The sequence below is a fragment of the Rhodotorula paludigena genome (genome assembly GCF_050403205.1).
Source record: "Rhodotorula paludigena JCM10292 DNA, Rt_paludigena_JCM10292v1_ctg11, whole genome shotgun sequence".
Taxonomy (NCBI): domain Eukaryota; kingdom Fungi; phylum Basidiomycota; class Microbotryomycetes; order Sporidiobolales; family Sporidiobolaceae; genus Rhodotorula; species Rhodotorula paludigena.
Genome location: NW_027481447.1, coordinates 1 through 19,825, shown reverse-complemented (window position 1 = coordinate 19,825; position 19,825 = coordinate 1). Strand labels below are relative to the sequence as shown.

General features: G+C 64.2%; 7 protein-coding genes across 7 annotated transcripts; 3 read left to right on the top strand and 4 right to left on the bottom strand.

The window, feature by feature from the left end:
- Positions 1–222: 222 nt before the first annotated feature.
- Positions 223–1,338, top strand: JCM10292_002229 (uncharacterized protein; the record flags this gene model as incomplete). The annotated part of the gene is made up of 6 exons (XM_076647735.1): positions 223–295; positions 364–424; positions 617–738; positions 804–1,157; positions 1,221–1,229; positions 1,295–1,338. 6 exons carry the CDS (start codon positions 223–225, stop codon positions 1,336–1,338), a joined length of 663 nt encoding a protein of 220 aa, XP_076506557.1.
- A 1,889-nt stretch (positions 1,339–3,227) lies between these two features.
- Positions 3,228–4,722, bottom strand: JCM10292_002228 (uncharacterized protein; the record flags this gene model as incomplete). The annotated part of the gene is made up of 8 exons (XM_076647734.1): positions 3,228–3,295; positions 3,358–3,433; positions 3,511–3,690; positions 3,768–4,083; positions 4,143–4,217; positions 4,294–4,503; positions 4,564–4,578; positions 4,649–4,722. 8 exons carry the CDS (start codon positions 4,720–4,722, stop codon positions 3,228–3,230), a joined length of 1,014 nt encoding a protein of 337 aa, XP_076506556.1.
- Positions 4,723–5,165: 443 nt separating this feature from the next.
- JCM10292_002227 (WD40 repeat domain-containing protein) lies at positions 5,166–8,381 on the bottom strand (the record flags this gene model as incomplete). Its single annotated transcript, XM_076647733.1, has 13 exons — positions 5,166–5,279; positions 5,411–5,830; positions 5,937–6,231; positions 6,297–6,412; positions 6,490–6,668; positions 6,983–7,005; positions 7,270–7,309; positions 7,375–7,383; positions 7,446–7,793; positions 7,866–7,967; positions 8,027–8,110; positions 8,172–8,240; positions 8,309–8,381. The coding sequence occupies 13 exons, from the start codon at positions 8,379–8,381 to the stop codon at positions 5,166–5,168; spliced, it is 1,872 nt and encodes a 623-aa protein (XP_076506555.1).
- A 1,156-nt stretch (positions 8,382–9,537) lies between these two features.
- Positions 9,538–10,431, bottom strand: JCM10292_002226 (uncharacterized protein; the record flags this gene model as incomplete). The annotated part of the gene is made up of 5 exons (XM_076647732.1): positions 9,538–9,694; positions 9,779–9,923; positions 10,001–10,130; positions 10,190–10,274; positions 10,346–10,431. 5 exons carry the CDS (start codon positions 10,429–10,431, stop codon positions 9,538–9,540), a joined length of 603 nt encoding a protein of 200 aa, XP_076506554.1.
- A 660-nt stretch (positions 10,432–11,091) lies between these two features.
- JCM10292_002225 (uncharacterized protein) lies at positions 11,092–14,457 on the top strand (the record flags this gene model as incomplete). Its single annotated transcript, XM_076647731.1, has 3 exons — positions 11,092–11,107; positions 11,229–13,507; positions 13,570–14,457. 3 exons carry the CDS (start codon positions 11,092–11,094, stop codon positions 14,455–14,457), a joined length of 3,183 nt encoding a protein of 1,060 aa, XP_076506553.1.
- Positions 14,458–14,786: 329 nt separating this feature from the next.
- JCM10292_002224 (uncharacterized protein) lies at positions 14,787–15,631 on the top strand (the record flags this gene model as incomplete). Its single annotated transcript, XM_076647730.1, has 3 exons — positions 14,787–15,270; positions 15,339–15,485; positions 15,546–15,631. 3 exons carry the CDS (start codon positions 14,787–14,789, stop codon positions 15,629–15,631), a joined length of 717 nt encoding a protein of 238 aa, XP_076506552.1.
- A 1,879-nt stretch (positions 15,632–17,510) lies between these two features.
- JCM10292_002223 (uncharacterized protein) lies at positions 17,511–18,677 on the bottom strand (the record flags this gene model as incomplete). The annotated part of the gene is made up of 6 exons (XM_076647729.1): positions 17,511–17,770; positions 17,837–17,866; positions 17,929–17,973; positions 18,049–18,159; positions 18,339–18,383; positions 18,470–18,677. The coding sequence occupies 6 exons, from the start codon at positions 18,675–18,677 to the stop codon at positions 17,511–17,513; spliced, it is 699 nt and encodes a 232-aa protein (XP_076506551.1).
- Positions 18,678–19,825: the final 1,148 nt, after the last annotated feature.

Sequence of the window (19,825 nt, the reverse complement as noted above, 5' to 3'; positions counted from 1 at the left end):
TGCGCACACCGCGGGTCGCTCCCCTTCACTCGCGCTTGCGCCGGCTCGCCACACAATGCTCGAGCCCTGGTCACGACACAGCAATTTCACAGGCATTCTGCGGTGAGCGTGAGCGCTGCTGACGCCCTCAAAAGGCGCGACTCGACGGCGCTCCCTTCTCTCCTTCCGCTTCCTCCACAACGCCTTACTACCTCCCACCACTTCCCCTTGCTTCTCTCAAACATGCACATCTTCAACACGCTCGCCCTCCTCGCCTTGGCAACGGCTGCAACGGCAGTCCCTGTCGCGGATGCGGGTACGTTCCTTATTTGACCGGCTGACGGCAGGCGCAATATCCGCTGACCCGCAGAAAAGGCGCCGCAGACCCTCTTCACGCCGACCTTGCAAAGCGCCAGTGGGGCTGGGGCGGCTACGGCTTGGGCTGGTATGGCGGTCAGTCTTTTGTCTTCTCTTCACCTCGCAAGCCGTCCTGACTTGGCGGCTTGTCCTGCAGGCTGGCGTCCACATGGATACCGTCACGGCTGGTACAAGCGCGACTTCGGCATTGCGCATGTACACGACCTTGCCAAGCGCCAGGGTGCGCTCCTTCCCTCACTCTTCCGTCTCGCCGCGTTAGGCTCACCCTTGCTCGCGCGGTCGCTCCGGCCGTCCTTCACGGCGACGAGAAGGACGACGACCGCAAGATCGACGACCTGGAGGACGAGCACGACCTCGACAAGCGCCAGTACTACGGCGGTGGTGCGCTTCGTGTCGCGCCCGCCGTAGCCCTCCTCTCGCCCTGACGTCCCGCTTCGCCTCCGCAGGCTACGGCTACGGCTACGGGCGCGGCTACGGCGGTGGCTGCGGCTACGGCCGCGGCTATGGCTACGGCCGTGGCTATGGCTACGGCCGTGGCTACGGCGGCTACGGCTACGGTGGGTACCGCGGCTACAAGCGCTCGCTCGACGACTCGCACTCGGACCTCGACCTCAGCAAGCGCGACTCGGTCGACCTCTTCAGGCGCGACCCAGGCGGCGGCAAGAAGGACGATGGCCGCAACGACGGCAAGAAGGACGTTGGCGGCGGCGACGAGATCAAGGACGACGGCCGCGACTACGACGACGGCCAGGACTGCGATGGCGCGGCCGGCGCTGCCGCCGAGCCGAGCGAGGCTCACAGTGCGTTTCTGCCATCTCTCGCCTTCTGTCAACGCCCACGCTGACTCGTCTGATCGTCCACAGTCGGCTGGGGTCAGCAATTCTCCTCCGTCCCCCGTCTCCGCTTGCACTGATGCTACGCCTTACCACGTCCGCAGGCTACCGCCCGTACTGGCCGTACCGCTGGGGCGGCTACTGGTGATCAAGGACACTCGCGTGCGTCTGTCCTGTCTCCCTCATTCGCAACTTCACTCGCTCACTCGGTTCCCTGTTTCAGTCTCTCGTCTCGCTCTCCCGACTTCTGATCTGTGCCCCGCCTGTCTGTCTGTGCATTCGCGCGCCGGTCTGTTCTGAGGGCTGTAGAGACCGTGTGTCTCGTCTCTGCGCGTGCATTAACTCGAACGTGTGCCTCCTGAACCCGCCTGCGCCGCTGCGGGCGCGGCGTGACATTCCCAAGCGCAGTCCAGGAGAGCAAATTCAGGCTTGTGAGCTCAGAGCAAGCGTCACTCAAACCCAACGCAGCAGAGCCCAGTCGGAGGAAGCAACAGATTGCCGCTCAAGGGGAGAGGGGCCCAGACACGGGAAAAATCAGCGAACAAAGTTTTGTAGAAGCCCCACGCCGCAGCAGGGTAGACCAGGTGTCTGCATCGCTCGCACGCGCAAGCGTGTCGAGGACAAAGCAGAGAGACGCGCAAGAGGTGAATTTGGGAAGGTCAACAATTGCTCTGCTCAATCCTCGCTCGCGCAGCATTCTGCTTGCTACCGTGATGTTGCACTCAGTCTCACAAGAGCACAGGGCTTCGGCGGGTGCCCGAACGAGCGAGTACGATGCGCGACACTCGACCCGCCCTCGCTTCCTGCTCGTCGTCGCTCCTCTCCCTTCTTCTCCTTCGTCGCTTTCCCTCGCTTCGTATGTAGAAGCTTGCGAGTGCGGCCCGTGGGCTCGACCTTGCCATGAAAGGTGCCCACATGGCTCTCCGCGCCTCTGCACAGCATGCTCGCTCCTGACCATCGTCCGTTCCGCCACAGCTCGAGTCACCGTCAACCCCGGTCGGTACCGCTCGAGCAGGTCTGCGGCTCCGATATGTGGTTCTGCAAGTCCTCGAGAGTGCGCAGTGCTGCATCGCTGTCCCGGCTCGTTGTCGCCTGACCGCCTTGACCCCCTTGCCCGCACAGGTCACCGACTCCGAAGCGCCCAATGGCAGCCTGAGTACGGCGCTGTACTTGTCGCCCGCCCTGGACGGCGCTTTCGCCCGAATAGCGTTGTTTTTTCCACTTGCCTTCGGTCTTGACGGCGTCTTCTCGCCTTCTTTCGCCCTCAAGGCGCTGTGCTTCTGGCCTCCATGGCAATGCGATCTCGCCTCGTCGGCGTTGACACTCCCGCCTTGTTGGCGTTTCCCCTCTCGCCTCGTCGGCGCTCTCGACCGCCTAGCACTTTCGCCCCTATGGCGATTCCGCGCCTTCACGGCGATAGTCCTTTGGCCCCTGCTTTCACTGTACCAATGACTGCGCCTCTCACATCGCTCGGCGGATCCACTGACAATCGCTGTTGCACAGGCTTGTGGCGAGGAGCCTTACGCCCGGCGCCCAACGGCGCGACAAGGCGCTGCAGAATGTTGTCCTCTGTTCTGGCTTGTCCTCCTGTGTCTCCCGTTTTTGTGTCACAATCCGATTGTGTCACAAGGGTCGTGTTGTGGGCTGTGTCGTGACTGAAACCTGGCTCGTGACTGGCTTTGTGCCTCGAGAGAGGCGTGCGGCTTTCGCAGTGTCCAGCATCGCCTGCATTACAGGTTTTCATGTTGACCACCGCAATGCGTGATTCCAGAAGGAGGAAGAGAGCGAAGGCGGCCCCCCGAGTTGCGGCAACATACAGAAAGACGACGAGGACGGAAGCAGGGCGACTGGACCGCAACGAACACTTGCGTTCGAGTTTGCGCAAACAGCACCCAGACCAAACGCAGAGCAGAGCACGAATGCGGACGTGAATCCGTGAGGGACGGGACAGGCGACCAGGAACACTGTGTTGGCACCGCGCCCGCAGAACAGAGGAGTCTACCAGTCTTGTCGAATTGCCACAGGAAACGAAGTCGTTCACATGCTCTTGAGGCCAATAGCAGAACCGCGGACCTTCGAGTAGGCGACGAGACCAGCGAGAGTGTCTGCGAGCGCAAGGAGAGGTCAATACCGGCAGGAACAGCGAACGACTTTCGGGAGCACGCACAGGCCTCGAGAGCATCCTTGATGCCGAAGAGCAGCGCCTGCGCGAGGACAGCCTTGGTAATCTGGGCTTGCATGCCCTGCGAGAGCGGCATGTAAGAACGAGATAAATCGTCAGTCACGTTCTCCGACTAGCGGCGAAGCGGATGATGCGCACCTGGTACCACCCGAAGATGCCCTCTTCCTGGTACACTTGCGTCAAGCAGTCGATCGCGCCGTTGTAGCGCTCCTTCTTCTTGCCACCGCCCGCAACGCGCTGCTTCTCCGTCTCGTCGTCGTCCTCGTCTTCGTCGCCCGCCTGCAGGCGCGTCTTGGCCATGATATACGGGTAGGTGACCTGCGCACAGATCGGTCCTAAGGATGCTGCGATCTGGAAGGAAGGCAGAGGCAGCAAAGAGAAGGACAAGGACGCACGACGGTCGCGAGCGTCTTGCTGAGCGCGCCGATCACAAACGCCTTGAACGGCGTCATCTTCTCGCCTTCCTTGAGCGCGAGCACCTTGAGGCGCTCAAACATGCCATACGTGATGGCCGGGTTGACGCACAGGACCAGGCTCGGGCGCAGGCCGCGCCAGAGGCCCGTGATGCCGTCGTCGCGGAGGATGTGCGCGACGGCGCGGCGGAAAGAGAGCGTCTTCTTGGCGAGCTGCTGCCTCGTCGCGATGACGCTGACGGGGATGGTGAAGATCTGCCCGAGAGCGGCGGCGAGAGCACCCAGGGCAAGCTCCGTCCTGCCAGAGCGACAGGCGTCAGCTCCGTCGCAGAACCAGCAGTAAAGGGGTGAACGTACGCAGTCGTCATGGCTCGTGTCGGGAACTTCTTGATGTAGGTCGTCCGCACGAGCGTGTAGAAGTAGAAATAGGCGCTGTGCGCGTATAAACCGATGAAGTCAGTCCGACATCCTGTCTTTGCGGGTCGGCGAGCTACAGAGGGAGACGCACAACTGCATCGAGAAGCTGTTGAGCATGTTGGCGCCGAACCCGCGGTAGAAAGCCATCGGCCCTCCCTCCTTGATGATCCGCAGCGCCATCTGCCTCGCCGTCGCATGCTTGTGCGGGAGGCGGTGCGGAGCGCCGGGACGCTTGAGCGCTGCAGAGGCGGCGTGCGCTTCCTCGATCGCGGCATGTTCGGTTTGGATGCGTGTCTTGATTCTGCGCGGGAGGGCTGGTCAGTTTCTCTAGCGGCGAGGGTGGAAGCGGGGCGTCGCGTACGTGTCGAGAGGGTATCTGCAGACACGACAAGCTTCAGCAGATCGGCAACTGGTTTAGAGCTGCGCGCCAAGGTCGAGAGACGCACACTGCAGCCCCACTCAGTACTCCGCCAAAAGCACCGACCACCGCATTGCCGAAGGGCGAAAGAGCTGGCGCCATGCTTGTGTGTCTCGAATATACGGTCTGCAACTGTCGGTGCGGCCCTGAGCGAGCGCGATAGCGTTCGGCGGTGAAGCGAGATCGAGAGGTGGGGGAAGCGCGAGAGACGACTGGGACAGCGACTCGTGCGGTGCAGGTGTGCTTGCTGTGCTCGAGTAGTCAAGCACAAGCTTCGCAGGGCAGCAAGGAGCAGGAAAGACTGCAGCGACGACGGCGGGAGGAAAGGCTCCGGCAACTCGGACGCCGACCGGCTCGAGCGCCCGCCGCCGGCAAGTCTGCCCACCTTGGCTGGCAAGCGCGGCAACGCAAGCTGGCATACCTAACGTGCTAGACCTCTGCACAGGCAAACAGCAGTCGATGGTGCTGCATCGCAACCGACACAACCGAAGCGCCAGTGTACAACGTGCGTTCTATGCAAAGTGCGGCGCAACAGCAAGACCATACTACACCGCCTCGACCTCGCCGAGGTAAATGACACCTTCGACACCGCCCGACGCGAGAATCGGCTCCTTTGGCGACCAATCGGTCGACACAACCGTACCCGTGTGGCCGGGGAGCTGCGAGCCGAAGCGCGAGAGCGAGGTCAGTCTCTGACGCTTGCAGACCTCGAGCTGACAGTCTTTGCTTGGACAAGCAAAAGACTCGAGCAAAGGGTACGCAGGACTGCACGGGGAGCGACTGAACGCACCTTGTACCGAATCTCACCCGTCGTCGCGTCCCACACCGTCAGCGCGCGGTCCGCGCCCCCGACCGCGACCATCGTGCCCGTCTGCCCCTCTGCCGTGACATGCCGCGAGAAGCTCGCGCGGCGCAAGAGCTGCTCGAACCCTGCCGGCGCGCCGTAGAAGCTGCGCACGAGGCGCGGGTGCAGCGCCGGGTTGGCCGTGTTGATCGTCGGCGCGAACGGCTGGATCGACCACAGGTGCAGCGTCGAGTCCATACCGCACGAGAGGAGTTGCGAATTGCGCGCCGAGAGCGAGAGGGACGAGATCGTGTCGGTGTGGGCGCGGAGCGAGTACGAGATGGTGTGCGACGTGAGCGAGAAGACGTGCACGTCGTTGTCGATGCCGCCGATGTACAGTGACTGTCCGTCTTCGCTCCACTTGACCTGTGTGACAGAGTCGAATAAGCACAGGAGCGCAGAGAGTCGCGCTGTGAAGGCTCGCGGCGGATCCGCGTCTCCGCAGCAAAAGCGCCACCGGAAGTCAACGCACCGCCGTGATCGGGAAGCCCAGCTCGACAACCTCGAGCTCCTCCTTGCTGTCCTGGCTCCACACGCGCACCGTCCCATCGTCGCTCGCGCTCGCAATGAGCCCGTGCGCGGCACCTCCCCGCTGCACGTCGACGCAGTTGACGACGCCCGAGTGGCCGCGGAAGCGCCGCAGCGACTCGCCCGTCTTCAAGTCGAAGAGGAAGACGGAGTGGTCGCTCGACCCAGCGGCGAGCGTTGTCGGCGAGGCGAACGAGATGGACGTTGCGGCACCCTTGCCCATCTTGAGCTGGCCGTAGCTGCGTGCGCACGGAGAGGCGTCAGCGTGGAGTACAACTGTATAAAGGCACGGGCGAATGCGCACTTTTGGCAGTCTCCCTGGTAGACGCGCCAGAGGAGGATGGTCTTGTCGGCGGATGCACTGGCCAGCGTGTCGCCATCGGGGGAGAACTGCAGGTCAAGCACTTCTGCCGAGTGTCCCTGTACGTCCCCGATGCAGCGTGTCAGCGCGAGTGACCGTGATCGGGACGAGGAGGGAAGGGAGCCGGTCAACGCACGCGCAAGCACATGATGGGCGCCGCGAGTCCACTCGTGCGCTTGACGGTCTGGATGAGCGCACCCTCTCCGGCCTTGGCATCTGGCGCTGCGACGGCGAGCTGCTGCAGGCTCGGGTCATCGTCCTCCGTGCGGAGTCGCTTGACGAGCGCCGCGCTCTCTGCTCCTGCTCGCTTGGACACTGTGGAGAGTGCTGGTCAGCGGTAGTCCCGCCCTCAGATGCCCTGCTAGACTCACTCGTGCGGGTCGAGGGTTGTGCAGGAACGCGACCTCGAGTATGAGGCTCTCGCTTGTACGCCTCACCGCAGCGCGCCAGCTCGTTCGATACGAGTGACGTAGAAACCTGGTCGACACTGCTGCACCGTGGAGTCTGTCTGAACCTTCAGTCGCTACGCCCGGCGGTGTCGAGTCCCCGCTCCTCTCGAGCGGCAATCTGTTGCCTCCTCAAACTGGGCTTCGCTGTGATGTTCGAGCGGCTCTGGACGCAGAGCTCACAAGCCTGAATTTGCTCTCCTGAACTGCGCTTGGGAATGTCACGCAGCGCCCGCAGCGGCGCAGGCGGGTTCAGGAGGCACACGTTCGAGTTAATGCACGCGCAGAGACGAGACACACAGTCTCTACAGCCCTCAGAACAGACCGGCGCGCGAATGCACAGACAGACAGGCGGGGCACAGATCAGAAGTCCGGAGAGCGAGACGAGAGACTGAAACAGGGAACCGAGTGAGCGAGTGAAGTTGCGAATGAGGGAGACAGGACAGACGCACGCGAGTGTCCTTGATCACCAGTAGCCGCCCCAGCGGTACGGCCAGTACGGGCGGTAGCCTGCGGACGCGGTAAGGCTTAGGGTCAGTGCGAGCGGAGTTGGGTGAGGGAGGAGAGTTGCGCACCCCAGCCGACTTCAGACGATCAAACGAGTCAGCATGGGCGCTGACAGAAGCGAGAGAGGGAAGAAACGCACTGTAAGCCTCACTCGGCTCGGCGGCAGCGCCGGCCGCGCCATCAAAGTCCTTGCCGTCGTCGTAGTCGCGGCCGTCGTCCTTGATCTCGTCGCCGCGGCCAGCATCCTTCTTGCCGCCGTCGCGGCTGTCGTCCTTCTTGCTGTCGCCTGGGTCGCGCCTGAAGAGGTCGACCGAGTCGCGCTTGCTGAGGTCGAGGTCCGAGTGCGAGTCGTCGAGCGAGCGCTTGTAGCCGCGGTACCCACCGTAGCCGTAGCCGCCGTAGCCACGGCCGTAGCCATAGCCACGGCCGTAGCCATAGCCGCGGCCGTAGCCGCAGCCACCGCCGTAGCCGCGCCCGTAGCCGTAGCCTGCGGAGGAGGAGCGAGAAGCGAAAAGTCAGCGCGAGAGGAGGGCTGGAGCGGGAGGGAGACGAAGCGCACCACCGCCGTAGTACTGGCGCTTGTCGAGGTCGTGCTCGTCCTTAAGGTCGTCGATCTTGCGGTCGTCGTCCTGCTTGTCGCCGTGGAGGACGGCCGGAGCGACTGCGCGAGCAAAGGTGAGCTTCGCGTGGCGAGATGGAAAAGTGAGGGAAGGAGCGCACCCTGGCGCTTGGCCAAGTTGTGCTCGTTCTCGATGCCGAAGTCGCGCTTGAACCAGCCGTGACGGTAGCCGTACGGACGCCAGCCTGCAGGACAAGCCGCCAAGTCAGGACGGCTTGCGAGGTGAAGAGAGGACAAAAGACTGACCGCCATACCAGCCCAAGCCGTAGCCGCCCCAGCCCCACTGGCGCTTCGCAAGGTCGGCGTGAAGAGGGTCTGCGGCGCCTTATCTGCGGGTCAGCGGATATTGCGCCTGCCGTCAGCCGGTCAAATAAGGAACGTACCCGCATCCGCGACAGGGACTGCCGTTGCAGCCGTTGCCAAGGCAAGGACGACGAGCGTGTTGAAGATGCGCATGATTGAGAGAAGAAAGAGCGAGTGGTGGGAGGAAGTGAGGCGTTGGGGAGAAAGCGGAAGGAGAGAAGGGAGCGCCGTCGAGTCGCGCCTTTGAGGGCGTCAGCAGCTCCCAGCGTGAGACACACCGAGCGATGTGGAGACAGCAGGATCACGCAAGCACCGCGTCAGCCCAGTCGATGCAAAGGCGGGCGGTGAGCGAAGCGCCGCGGAACGATCGCGTGCAGGTGCACGTGAAAGAGGCCGAGTCTAGCGCAAGCCGGGTCGCGTACGCTCAGGACGCTGCAGCGTGCGTTCCGAGTGTTCAGCAACAGCCTCGTGCGTCCCGCCAAGCTAGGCGAGTCCGCTGCACGTCCCCGACGGAGCTGCAAGATGAGGGGGAGCAGAGTGAGGGAGGCGGAAGTGCGGTGTGCGCGCGTCTCGTGGCGTGCCAGCAGTGGTCCTGTTCGCCCTGTGCTCACAGTCTGACCAGCTGTAACGGAACTGCGCGGCAAAGCGGCGAGAGCGACGCGTTCCTCGTCGAAGACGCGACTCGAGCTGCATCCATCCGCCTCGCCCGGCGCTTTGCGATAGCGTGCGAGAAAGATTATACCACAGATACGATGCCATGCGGCTGCTGCGCGTCCAGCTGGTACGAGACGCTCCCACCGACTGTGCTTGGCCGCTCCTCGCCGCGCTCCTTGCTGCTCTCGCCGGCCTCTACCGACGCGTCGTGGGGCGCGCACCTGCTCCTGTCGAGGGTTGGGGTGCGGAGACGGGCAAAGCTAAGGAGGCGTGAGGGGTTTCAGCAAGCTGAGACGAGGGTTGCAGCTGGCGGACGTTGAGGGAGCTGGCGCGGGAGACACCCTCTCGCGTGCGTGCTTCTTTCTTCTGTGGCAGCTGTTCCACTGCTGAGCTGTCGACCTGCAGGACGCGTTAAGGCCGCCTCGAACATCCCTCGCCGTTTTTCCCATCTGGCAAGGCTTCCCTCTCGACCCCAATCGGAGCGTCGTTCCGTCCAGGGCCAATGGACGTCATGCTGAGCGCCTCGCAACCCCCAACACCGCTATGCGCTCAGGTAGCTCGGCCGATGAACGACTGGCAGTCAGGGATCGTCTCAAATACAAGGCAAAGAGCAGACAATTCGGAACCGTGACACAAACTACAAGATTGAGCCGTTCTACCGCCCCTTCTGCTCCTCCTCTATGGCTGCAATCCATTGCTCCAGCTCAGATGGACTGGTGAAACGCCGATTGAAGATGGCGGACAAGTCGGGCTCGTCGCGCAGGATCTGGCTGAGCTCGCGGCGCACAGGTCGATGCCTCGTAAGACACCACCTGCAGAGTGGCAAAAGGAATGGGACCGAGTCAGTGACTGCCAACGGACGACGCAAGTCTCCCGGTAACGAGAGCAGCACGGACCAAATGATCGACTCGCGCGAGAAGAGCGTCACGCGCCAGTCCTCGCGCACGTCGCTCGTCCCAAACAGCAGCTCAGAAGTCCACCAGCGTTGCCAGGTGCGCTTGAGAAGGCGCCACAGCGTGATGTGCAGCGGCCAGTCGAGCCCTGCGCGGAAAGGGTCCGCGCGAAGCAGCGCTCGTCAGCAGCTTGCGCTGGTCCGGGCAGGCGCAACGGCAGCGCACAGATGATGTCGGTCGCTCGAGGGAGGTAGCCGTGTCGTCGCTTCAGGTAGTTGCCGTCGGTCACCCACGAATCGTTCTCGGTTGTCAAGCGGTGCAGATTGGCGTCAAACTCGTCTGGCGGCGTCTTGACCTGCAACAGGGCGCAGTTCAGACGCTGTCGACCGCGAAAAGCAATGAGTCCCGTCGTACCCAACCATCGTTAAAGAGCAGGTCGTCCATCGCGATGACCTTGAGCTGCGGAAGCGCGACAGCGAGTCGCTTCGCGAGGGTGGACCTGCCACGCCATGCTCGGCTTTCAGCTTGTAGTCCGGCGCGACTCGGACCCAGCACGGCTGCACAGCTCACTTGCCTGCACCCGAGTTGCCCCAGATGACTAGGCGCACATTGCCCTCGTCGTCGCCCTTGAGGAGGGGCGCGAGCGGCGAAGGCATAGCGAGAAGCGGGAGACACAGCGCGCGAGAGGCACGGGACAACAGCAGGAGCACAAGCGAGCAAGTCACGGCTTGTCGGAGTCACTGAACCGAGAGAAAGAGCGGCGAGGGGGAAGCAGCACCGCCTCGTCGTCGTCGTCGCCAGCTTGGTCCGCGCTCGACGTCGGTTGGCTCATCTCGCTCTTCTCCCGCTCGCTCGTGTACTGCGCGCAGGATCTGCACGGCACAAGCAGCCACGGACACGCACGCTCGCGCTCGAGCGCACCCGCCGCGCGCCCGTCGACCCTCGCAGCTCTCGATGAGGAGCGGCACCGCCCCACACTGCCGTGCTCGCCTCTCGCTCGACGAGACGTATCGGATAGCCCGCCAGACCTTCATTCACACTCCCCAGATCCGCCTCGAGGCTGGCCGACGCTCCTAAGCGCACCCGTTAATCCCCTCCACCTCGACTACCCCGTTCCTTACCCCCTTCTTCGCCTCCGTTTCGCTCACGCGCGGCTTCCCCGCTCTCGATCAAGGGCATTCTCGAGCTATACAGTCGACAGCGACCCCCACGACTCGCCTCGACGCTTCACGCGACAATCTAGCGCTTTCTGACGAGCCGCACACCTCGTCGCGCACTGCTTGCCGATCAAAACGACCTGCGCCACGCTCGCTACCATGACGACGGCCACTAGTACGTTGTACCGTCTCGCTGTCATGGCACAAGAGGCCAGCGATTTGAGGGCCTCTGCTCGTGCCACCTCACTCTGCTTCAGCGCCGTTTCTTGAGCTGACCTCGTCTCTTTCGTGTACAGAACCTGTCAACCGGCTCGCCGGTCTTCCGCGCATCCCCAAGATCTCCAAGAAATCGAAGCAGCCGAAGAAGCCGTCTTCGCCGGCCAAGCCCAAGCCTGCCCCTCTTCCTCCCGCTTACACCATTACCCTATCCGACGACGACACTCTCTCCGAGCCCGAATCGTCCGACTCGTCTGGTGACGAGCAGCCGACAAAAGGCGCGAGCAGTCAGGCTGGCCCGTCCTCTCGCAAGGTCGAGGATGTGTGCCTTGTCTGCGAGGGTGCGTGCCGCTGCGGCGGTGCGCAGGCTGCGCCCATCCTCTTTGGCGGCGCCGGATCCTTGCCCGCTCTCCCCGCTCTCCCGTCACTCCCCGCTCTTCCGCCTCTCCCGCCAAAGCCCTCCGCATCCGCCTCGACTAAGGCGCAAGCTCCTGCTCCCGCCAAGCCCGCAGCTCCCGCCCCTCCCCCTGCCCCTCCCTCCGCATCCACCTCGACCGCGCCGAAGCCTTCGGTCACGACGAAGCCACGCCCTCGTCCACGGACCGGCGCACCCACTTCGAGCGCACCCAAGCCGCCGAAGCCCGCCGCCTCGAATGCTCCCGGCAGCGGCGGCGGCGATTCGGCGTCGTACATCCCGCACCACGGCGGCTCTTCCCGCTCGGCGACGCCGCAGCGTATGAGCCTTAGGCAGGTGCTCGCGCTGTCATTGCAGGAGGCCGAGGCGCAGAGCGCCAAGAGCGCGAGCGAGACGGGCGGGACGAGCACGCGCGAGAACTCGCCCGATGCGATGGAGCTCAGCCGGGCCGCGATGGGCGAGCGTGCCAAGGGCAAGGGGAAGGGTAAAGGGAAGGGGAAGGCCGCGGACGCTACGGCTGCCGGGGCAGACCGCAAGGGCAAGGGGAAGGAGCGCCTGAGCGACGTGAGCGACCTCGAGCTCGACGAGGCGGACGACGAGTCGGAGCTAAGCAGTCTCACCGATGATGAGGACGACGAGGGCGACGTCGCCATGGCCCACGGGCTCGAAAAGGAGGAGGAGCGGGCGCTCCGCGCCGAGCTGGAGCGCAAGCGCCGAAGGCGGAGCGCCGCGAGCGACGGCAACGTGCGCGGCCACGACGACGATGCGACAGACGAGGACGACGACCTCGCCGGCGCGTGGGACCGCAACGTCCGCGCCATGGAGCGCCTGCACCGTCGGCGCGAGTCGGGCGGCGCCGGCGCCGACATCTCGCTCGACGCGAGCTTCGGGCAGGACGAGGACGAGGACTCGGACCTCGCTGTCACCGATATGCCGCCGGGCAACGGCTTCGGCGTAGTCACGTGGTCCGACTACGAGTTTGACGAGGACGAAGAGGAGGAGGAAGAGGAGGAGGAGGACGTGCTCACAGCGGCCCTCGCTGCCACCGAAGCGGAGCAGCCTGTTGCGCGCGAGCCTGGCACGCTGGCCGGGCAGTTCGAGGACGAACTCGAGCAGCTCTTCGCCCTCTCCGAGGCCGTCGTCGGCCCGATTCGTCAGGGCGAGCACGACCTCGGCGACATGTGGCTCGAAGCGCTCAGCGATCTCGAAGAGGAGGACCTGAGCCAGCTCGGCAGTGACGGTGACGAAGACGGCGAGGACGACATCGACGCCGAGATGATCTTTGGCCCCGACGGCGAACTCAAGCGCCTCTTCGGTCAGCGCAAGAAGCGCCGTCACTCGGCTGTCGATTCAAGCGCGGGCGAGTCCGAGTCCGACTTTGACTCGTCCGAGGCGACGGACGAGGAGCTCGAGCTCGTTCGCGTCGGTGTCGCGCTCAACGGCGACGAGCGGCGCAAGCGGCCAAAGCACGAGGGCGGCGCGGATGACGACGGCGATGCGGACGACTCAACCAGCGCGTACGACTCGGAGAACGAGCAGACCGACTCGAGCTGCTCCGACACGGACATCTACCGCTATGCTCCCCGCACCGGCGCGCTTTCAGCGCTCCAGGCGCCAACGACCGCCGATCTCGCCTCGCTCCCCGCCGACTCGTCCTCTGCACCCGCCAAGCCTGCTGCAAAAGCGGCGAAGCACAAGGGCAAGAGCAAGGCACGCCTGCCCGCCATCCCCGAAGCCGGCCCTTCGACTGTCTCCGTCGCCGCAGCTACGGCCGCGCGCAAGCCTGTCGCACGTCGACGTGGCCCCGTTCTTGGCTCATTCGAGCCGTCGGCGCCAAAAGAAGCGGACGAGAGCGGGACAGGCGTCAAGGTCGTCGTGATCGACGAGAACGGCGTGTCTGCGCCGACTCCGTTTGCGGTGCCGAAGAAGTCCAAGCGTCGAACAGTGCGTGATCTTGGTGGACACGCTTCCATTGCCAAGCAGGTTACTAACGCTCGCTTTGTCAGTATGATTCGACGCCGTCTCGCCGCAGTCGCGCCAACTCGCGGGTGTCGACCACGTCCGGCACGTCGGGCGCAGAATCAGCTGCCGACATTGCCAGCAACATCGGCTCGCCTGTCCTCGCCAACGTCAACCTCGGCTTCGATTTCGATTCGGTGCTGCACGAGTCCGTGCTCGAGGGCGGCGCCGAGGACAGCGGCGCATCGTCATCCGACAGCGATGCCGAAGCGACCGCGACCGATGGCGGCGCGACTTCCGCTACGCCCAAGGCAGCTTCTGCGCTGTCGGACTTCTCGCGCTGGAGTCGCATTCCGATTGGCGCGTTCCGCTCTCGCACGATGGGCGCCTCCTCGACCTCGGCCCCGTCGCAAGTCTTCCACGCCAAGGCTGCCGCGTCTGAGAAGGGCCGGCGCAAAAAGGCGAGCAAGAAGGCAAGCGGGTCGGGCGCTCCGATCGCGACGTCCATCCTGCGCGACTACAAGGCTGTCGCCTCGCTCAACCACACGCTCGGCAGTCCCGGACAGGCCGCATCCACCTCGAAGCGCTCGATAACCTCGCGCATGCTTACCTCGCCTGTTCTCGCGCCCGTCATCCGGGGGTCGACGAGCGCTTCCGCCGCCCGGTCAGGCGCTGCGAACTTGAGCGGCGCTGCCGGCAAGAAGACTAAGCGGAGCAAGCGCTCCGCACCGTCCGGCTCGGTTCGCTCCAAGAGTCCTGCAGCTCGCTCGCGCAGTCGGCAGGCTAGCCTCAGCGGGCCCTTGAGCGCCGCGGTGTCGGCAGGCGGGTCCGCCGGCGCGACCTTGACCGCTCCGACCGCCAACCTTCCTCCCCTTCACTCGCCCCTTTTCCGCACAGTCAGCATGCCTGAACCGTCATCATTCCGTCTCAACTAGATTGCCCTGCTCCCCTCCGTTCCCATCGGTTCGTCTCGGTCTATCCCTCAAGGTTGTCACATCACGCAACGCTCTAGCCCTTCTCGTCTTGTCCCTCTCGCATTGTCTCCTAGATCTTGGGTTCACTGGTCACGTGCATCGGTTCCGTTTGGTATATGTGCTTGTCCGGCTCAGAGCTTCGACGCGCGTACCACCTTCACCGATGTCCCTCCACCCCTCGCCGCAGCTCCCGCGGACGCGGCGCAGTTCGCTGGTCTCGCAGCGCAGACTATTTGAGCGCGACCCTGCTCGTCCTCGCTTCTCTCCTTCCGCTACACCAGTACTCAACCATGCTCGCCTCGACTGCCCTCCTCTGCCTCCTCTCACTCCAACTCGTCTCGGCTCTTCCGCTCCCGCAGGGCAGCTTCCCCGCGGTGCAGACGCCCGACTCCGACTCGAGTGCGACGACCTCGACGGCTTCCGCGCCCGTCAACCCTGCGACTCCGGCGCCCGACGTCCAGGAGTCGACCTCGTCGTCGTCGAGCACGACCAACCCCGCCGACCTGTCCGGCCTCCTCTCGTCCCTCGGTGACCTCCAGTCTCTGAGCGGCACAAGCGAGGGCGCGACGACGGACCGCGACGCCCTCCCGTCGAGCGAGTTCTCGTCGTTCGGTCAAGGCGCGCCGCAAGACTCGGGCTTGTTCGACTCGCTCAGCGGTTTCGCCGAAGGCGCGCAGGGCCAGGGTGGCTTGAGTGGCCTCGACACGAGCAGCCCGCCTGCGAGCAGTGCAGCCGTCGCGCCGCTCCTTGTCGCGGAGAAGCCGAGCAGCACGAGTGCGTCTCTCTTCCGCTTCCGCTTCCCTTTCCTCGCTTCGGCTGACCCTCTTCTCTCGCTTCTGCAGCTGGCCTTCCTACGTTCTCGTCGATGACTGCTCTCGACAATCCGTCCGAGTCTGCCGCCTCGCCGCTCGAGCTCATCGCGTCGACAACCTGGTCGCAGGGCGCGCCTACCGCGATGGTTGATCCCGCTGCCCAGTCTGCTGCGCCCGGTGCGTCTCTGGGTCTCGCTTCTTGCCCTTGTACGTTTACCGACGATGTCGCGCTGGCAGAAACCTTCGACCTTGACAACTTCATGGCGGGCGCTTCCTTCCCTGAAGCTTCTGTCCCGACGGCCACCGCTGCACCCGCCGCCTGACTCTTCGCATGACTTGAGGTCCGCCTGCTCTGCCTACTCCCACTTTGCTGTCGGGCTCACCCCGTCTCCGTTGCAGCCTCGTCGGTCTTCGTCCACGCCGTCGCTCCGTAGCGAGCGCCTCGGAATCTCCCGCCTACAGACACTCTTCCGTGCTCGCAACCGCATGTTCTCGTCTCGTCAGTAGCTTGTCCTGGTCCCCGTGACATTCAATGCCTTTTGTGTCTGTTCCACCCACGAGCGCGTCGAGGAGGAAGCAGAGAAAGTCGAGAGAGGCGAGTTTGGGAAGGTCGACAGCTGCTTCGCTCAATCACCGCTCGTGCAGGGGTCGCGCTTGCTTCGCCCTGCTGTATGAAGTCTCGCAGGAGCACATAGCTAGCACAGGGAGCCGACCGAGCAGGCGCGAGGGGTGAGCGAGCGAATGACTTCAGCTCCTCGCCTCTCTCCCTCCTTTTCCTTCGTCGCCTCGTCCTTCGCCCGCTCGGGGACCCTGGAGAGACGGCCCGGCGAGCTGAATTCAGCCAAAACAGTAGGTCTCCGCAGCCCGCCTCGCCACACCTGCGCTCTGGCTGACGATTCGCTCGGTGTCTGCACGCTTGCACGCCACAGCTCGCTTCGTCGTTACACACGTCGGTGCGGCTCGTACAGACGACCATGGTCTGTACCGGCTCCGCTTACCGGTGCGTAGTCCTGCGTGAAGGCAGCTCGCGCGCTACTCACGTCACGGTACCCTTCGCAGATCTTTTCCTTTCGTCTCCGCTTCCGGCGCACGTTCAGACAGCTTCTTCTCTGCACGCTTCGAGCTCGCGCGCCCATTGTCGCGCGCGAGCCCAGCGTTACGTCGGGCCACCGACAAGTCGTGCTGTTACGTGCGGGCTCTTCCTCGCTCATTCCACACGACGAGGGTTCCTGACTTGCTTCACTCTTCGTCGGAACAGCCAGTCGGGCACGGCGGGCGCGTGGTCGACTGCGCCTCCGGCGGGTCCCCGACTCCAAGGACTGGGCCAGGTCTGACGCTTCCGGCGACGACCTGCGAGTGATCGCGCGGGCGTGGGAGAGGTGGCCTGCATCTCGGCGCGGGCGAAGCGAGGACATCGAGGACGTCTGCATCTCGGCGCGGGCGAGGAGCGAACGAGGGGAGTGCCTGCTTTCTAGCGCGGGCGAGGAGGCTAGGGCGGGTGGGAGGACTGCTGCCGAAGCAGCTGCGCCCGTGAAGGTGCCGCCGCTTCAGCGCGTCCGTGGGACCTCGTACTCTTCCCGTACGACTAGTTGTCTCAGCTTTCTTCGCGTTGAGAGAGCAGTGGAGCCGTGGAAGCTCGTGAACGTGGCGCTTTGCGTCGGTTCGAGAAGGTCGCCCAGGTAGCACGAGCGACACTTACCGGGATGTAGTGGCGGGCTGCGGGACAGCTTGCGAGTAGTACGATGGGACGCAACAGTGCCCAGGCTGGACCAGGCAACTCGATTGCGCTCATCCTCCGCAGTCCTCTTCGCGCTTCGCGCCCTCTTTTTCGGTCGCCACCTGTTTCGCTCTTCGCTCTCGTCGCTTTGCAGGTTCTGACTTGTCTCTCGACCTATCTTGCTCGGATCCTTGCGAGACGGATTCTCCCGCGAGCTCCGGGAAGGTCGCCGTCGAATCGAGCGCTGGAAGGCAGCTGAAGCACGACCAGGCTCGTCATTTTTTGCGAGGGCCACTCATTGCATGTCAGAAAGCAAGTGTAGGACGTGTGGTGTGCAAAGGCAGGAAAGGCGAGGGAGCTACGGATGCAGGCGAGAAAGCAGAACAGTGCGCTGATGATGCGCTTTTGTGGAGGTACGACCTGAAGGGGCGAGGATCAGGATCGCAAGCGCGAGAGATCGAGCAGCCCGTAGAAAGAACGCACTGCTAAGCGACCGAACCCGCCCCGCTCACAGCACCCGTTCCTCCGCCAGCCGGAGCCGAGTTCGCCGTCGCAGCAGGCGGAGCAACCGCAGCACCCGTCGAGTCGCCCGTCTGCGCCGCGTATACATCGTCGAGGAGGGCGTTCGTGTTGATGGGCACCGGGCCGAGCTGGTCCTGGAGGTCGGGGAGGTTGAGGCCGAGCTGCTTGAGCGTCTCTGGGTCGGAGGATGAGGTCGTGGAGGAGATACTCGAGCACCCATTGCCTGCAGGTGGCACAATGGGTGAGCGGGATCCCAGACCGCGAACGCAGTAGCGAGAGCGAGCCATACCGCGAGGATCCTTGTCGTTACGGTCGTAGCCTGATCGGACGGACGAAGGGTCAGCGCTCGTTGTTGACAGTGCGTGACGTTTCACGACGTACCATTGCGGTCGTACCCATTCCTGTTGAACCCGTCGGCGTTGTAGCCTGTCCGGAAACGCGCGAAGACCTGTCAGTCTTGGCGACAAAAGCTCGTCGCGAGGTGAGCGTGGCGAAGCGTACCGAGCGCGTTGTAGCCCTCGCGATCGCGACCCTGGAGATTGTAGCCGTCCTTGTCGAAGCCGTTCGAGTCGAGCGCGTACGTGCCGTTCAGATTGCCCGCCTTGTCGAGACCTGAGAAGGATCAGACATGTAAGTGTGCGAGCGCGTCGAGGCAACGATGCCGAAGACGTGCCGGCGCGGTTTTTCCCCTCGGCGTTAAAGCCTGAGTGAAGAGTAGGTCAGCTCGGACACAGCGGGTGCGAACTCAAGCACGAGTCGAAAGCGCCGGAGAAGTGAACGATCGCACGCACCGTCGCGGCCGAAGCCATCGGAGTCGTAGCCATCCGCATCGTAGCCTGCACGACAGACGTCAGTGAAGCTTCTCCGGCTCGGTCGGGAGCGAACAGTTATGAAGAGCAAGGTAGAAAGAGCTCCAACGCACCCGCGCGGTCCCGCCCGTCAGCCGCAAGCCCGTCGGAGCCGTACGAGACGCAGTCGGCGGGGTCCGGATACTGCTGGTTGAGCGACGAGAGCGAGTCGCTGACCCCTCCGGTGCTAGCCACGTCCGACGAGGAGGACGACTGCGGAAGCGGAAGGGCGAAGACAAAGCCGGAGAGCACGGCGAGGATGCAGAGGAGGCTCGACTTCATCGTGCAGCTTGAATTCGCAGTCCGAAACTTGGAGAAGCAAGTCCGGGCGGAGGGAAGGGCAAGAGAGGGGAGGCGGCTGCAAACGGACGAGCGCAGGCGACGCGGGACATCTCCGCAGCCGCATCGTAGGAAGCGCACGGAGAGACACAGCACTCGGCCAACACCCGAACAGCCGTTCCACCAAGCGCAGCAGATGGCGCCGTGCCCATCTGCAGGGAACAATCGCATGCAGGTGCACGTGAAAGAGGCAGAGTCCAGCGCGAGCCAGCCAGTGGTTGATCGCAGAGCTGCAGCGGGTGCACTGACCGTTCGATTGCAGCCTCGTGTATCCCGCTAACTGCCAGACGAGCCCGCTGCACGTCCCCAGCGGAGTCGAGCAGATGAAGGGGAGGAGAGTGAGGGAGGCGGAAGTGCGGCGTGCGCGCGTTCTGAGGCGAGCCAACGGTGCTCCTACTCCTTCTGTGCGAGCAACTCAGCCAGCCGGAACGCCACTGCGCGCCGAAGCCGCGAGAGCGACGCGTTCCTCGTCAAAGACGCGACTCGAGCTGCATCCTCTCGCCTCGCCCGGCGCTCTGCGGGAGTGAGCGAGACAGATCGACGCACAGCAACGATGCCCTGTGGCTGCTGCGCGTCCAGCTGGTACGAGACGGTCCTCGCCGACTACGCCTGGCCTCTCCTCGTCGCGCTCTTCGCTGCTCTCGCCGGCCTCTACCGACGCGTCGTGGGGCGCGCATCTGCTCGTGTCGAGGGTCGGGGTGCGGAGACGGGCAAGGTTAAGGCGGCGTGAGGGGCTCAGCAAGCAGGTGCGGGAGTTGCCGCCCCCGGACGTCGAGGGAGCTCGCGCTGGAGACTACCTGTTGCGTGCGTGCTACGTACATCTGCGGCAGCTGTTCCACTGCTGAGCTGCCGACCTGCAGGACGCGTGAAGGCCGTCTTGCAAGCTTGTGCTTCCGGCATCTTTCGCCTGCGCAAAGAGCATGCTCGGCCAAGCGGCGGCTAAGACTGGGTACTCTGAGGTGCTGAGTACCGCGTCGAGCGGTTCTACCCGGACTACTTTACGTCGCGCCGCCCCGCGCCGCAGGGCCTGCCGGACTCGCTGTCGTACGGCGGCGACGCGTTCGACGTGACGCTGTCGGCAGAAGACGTCG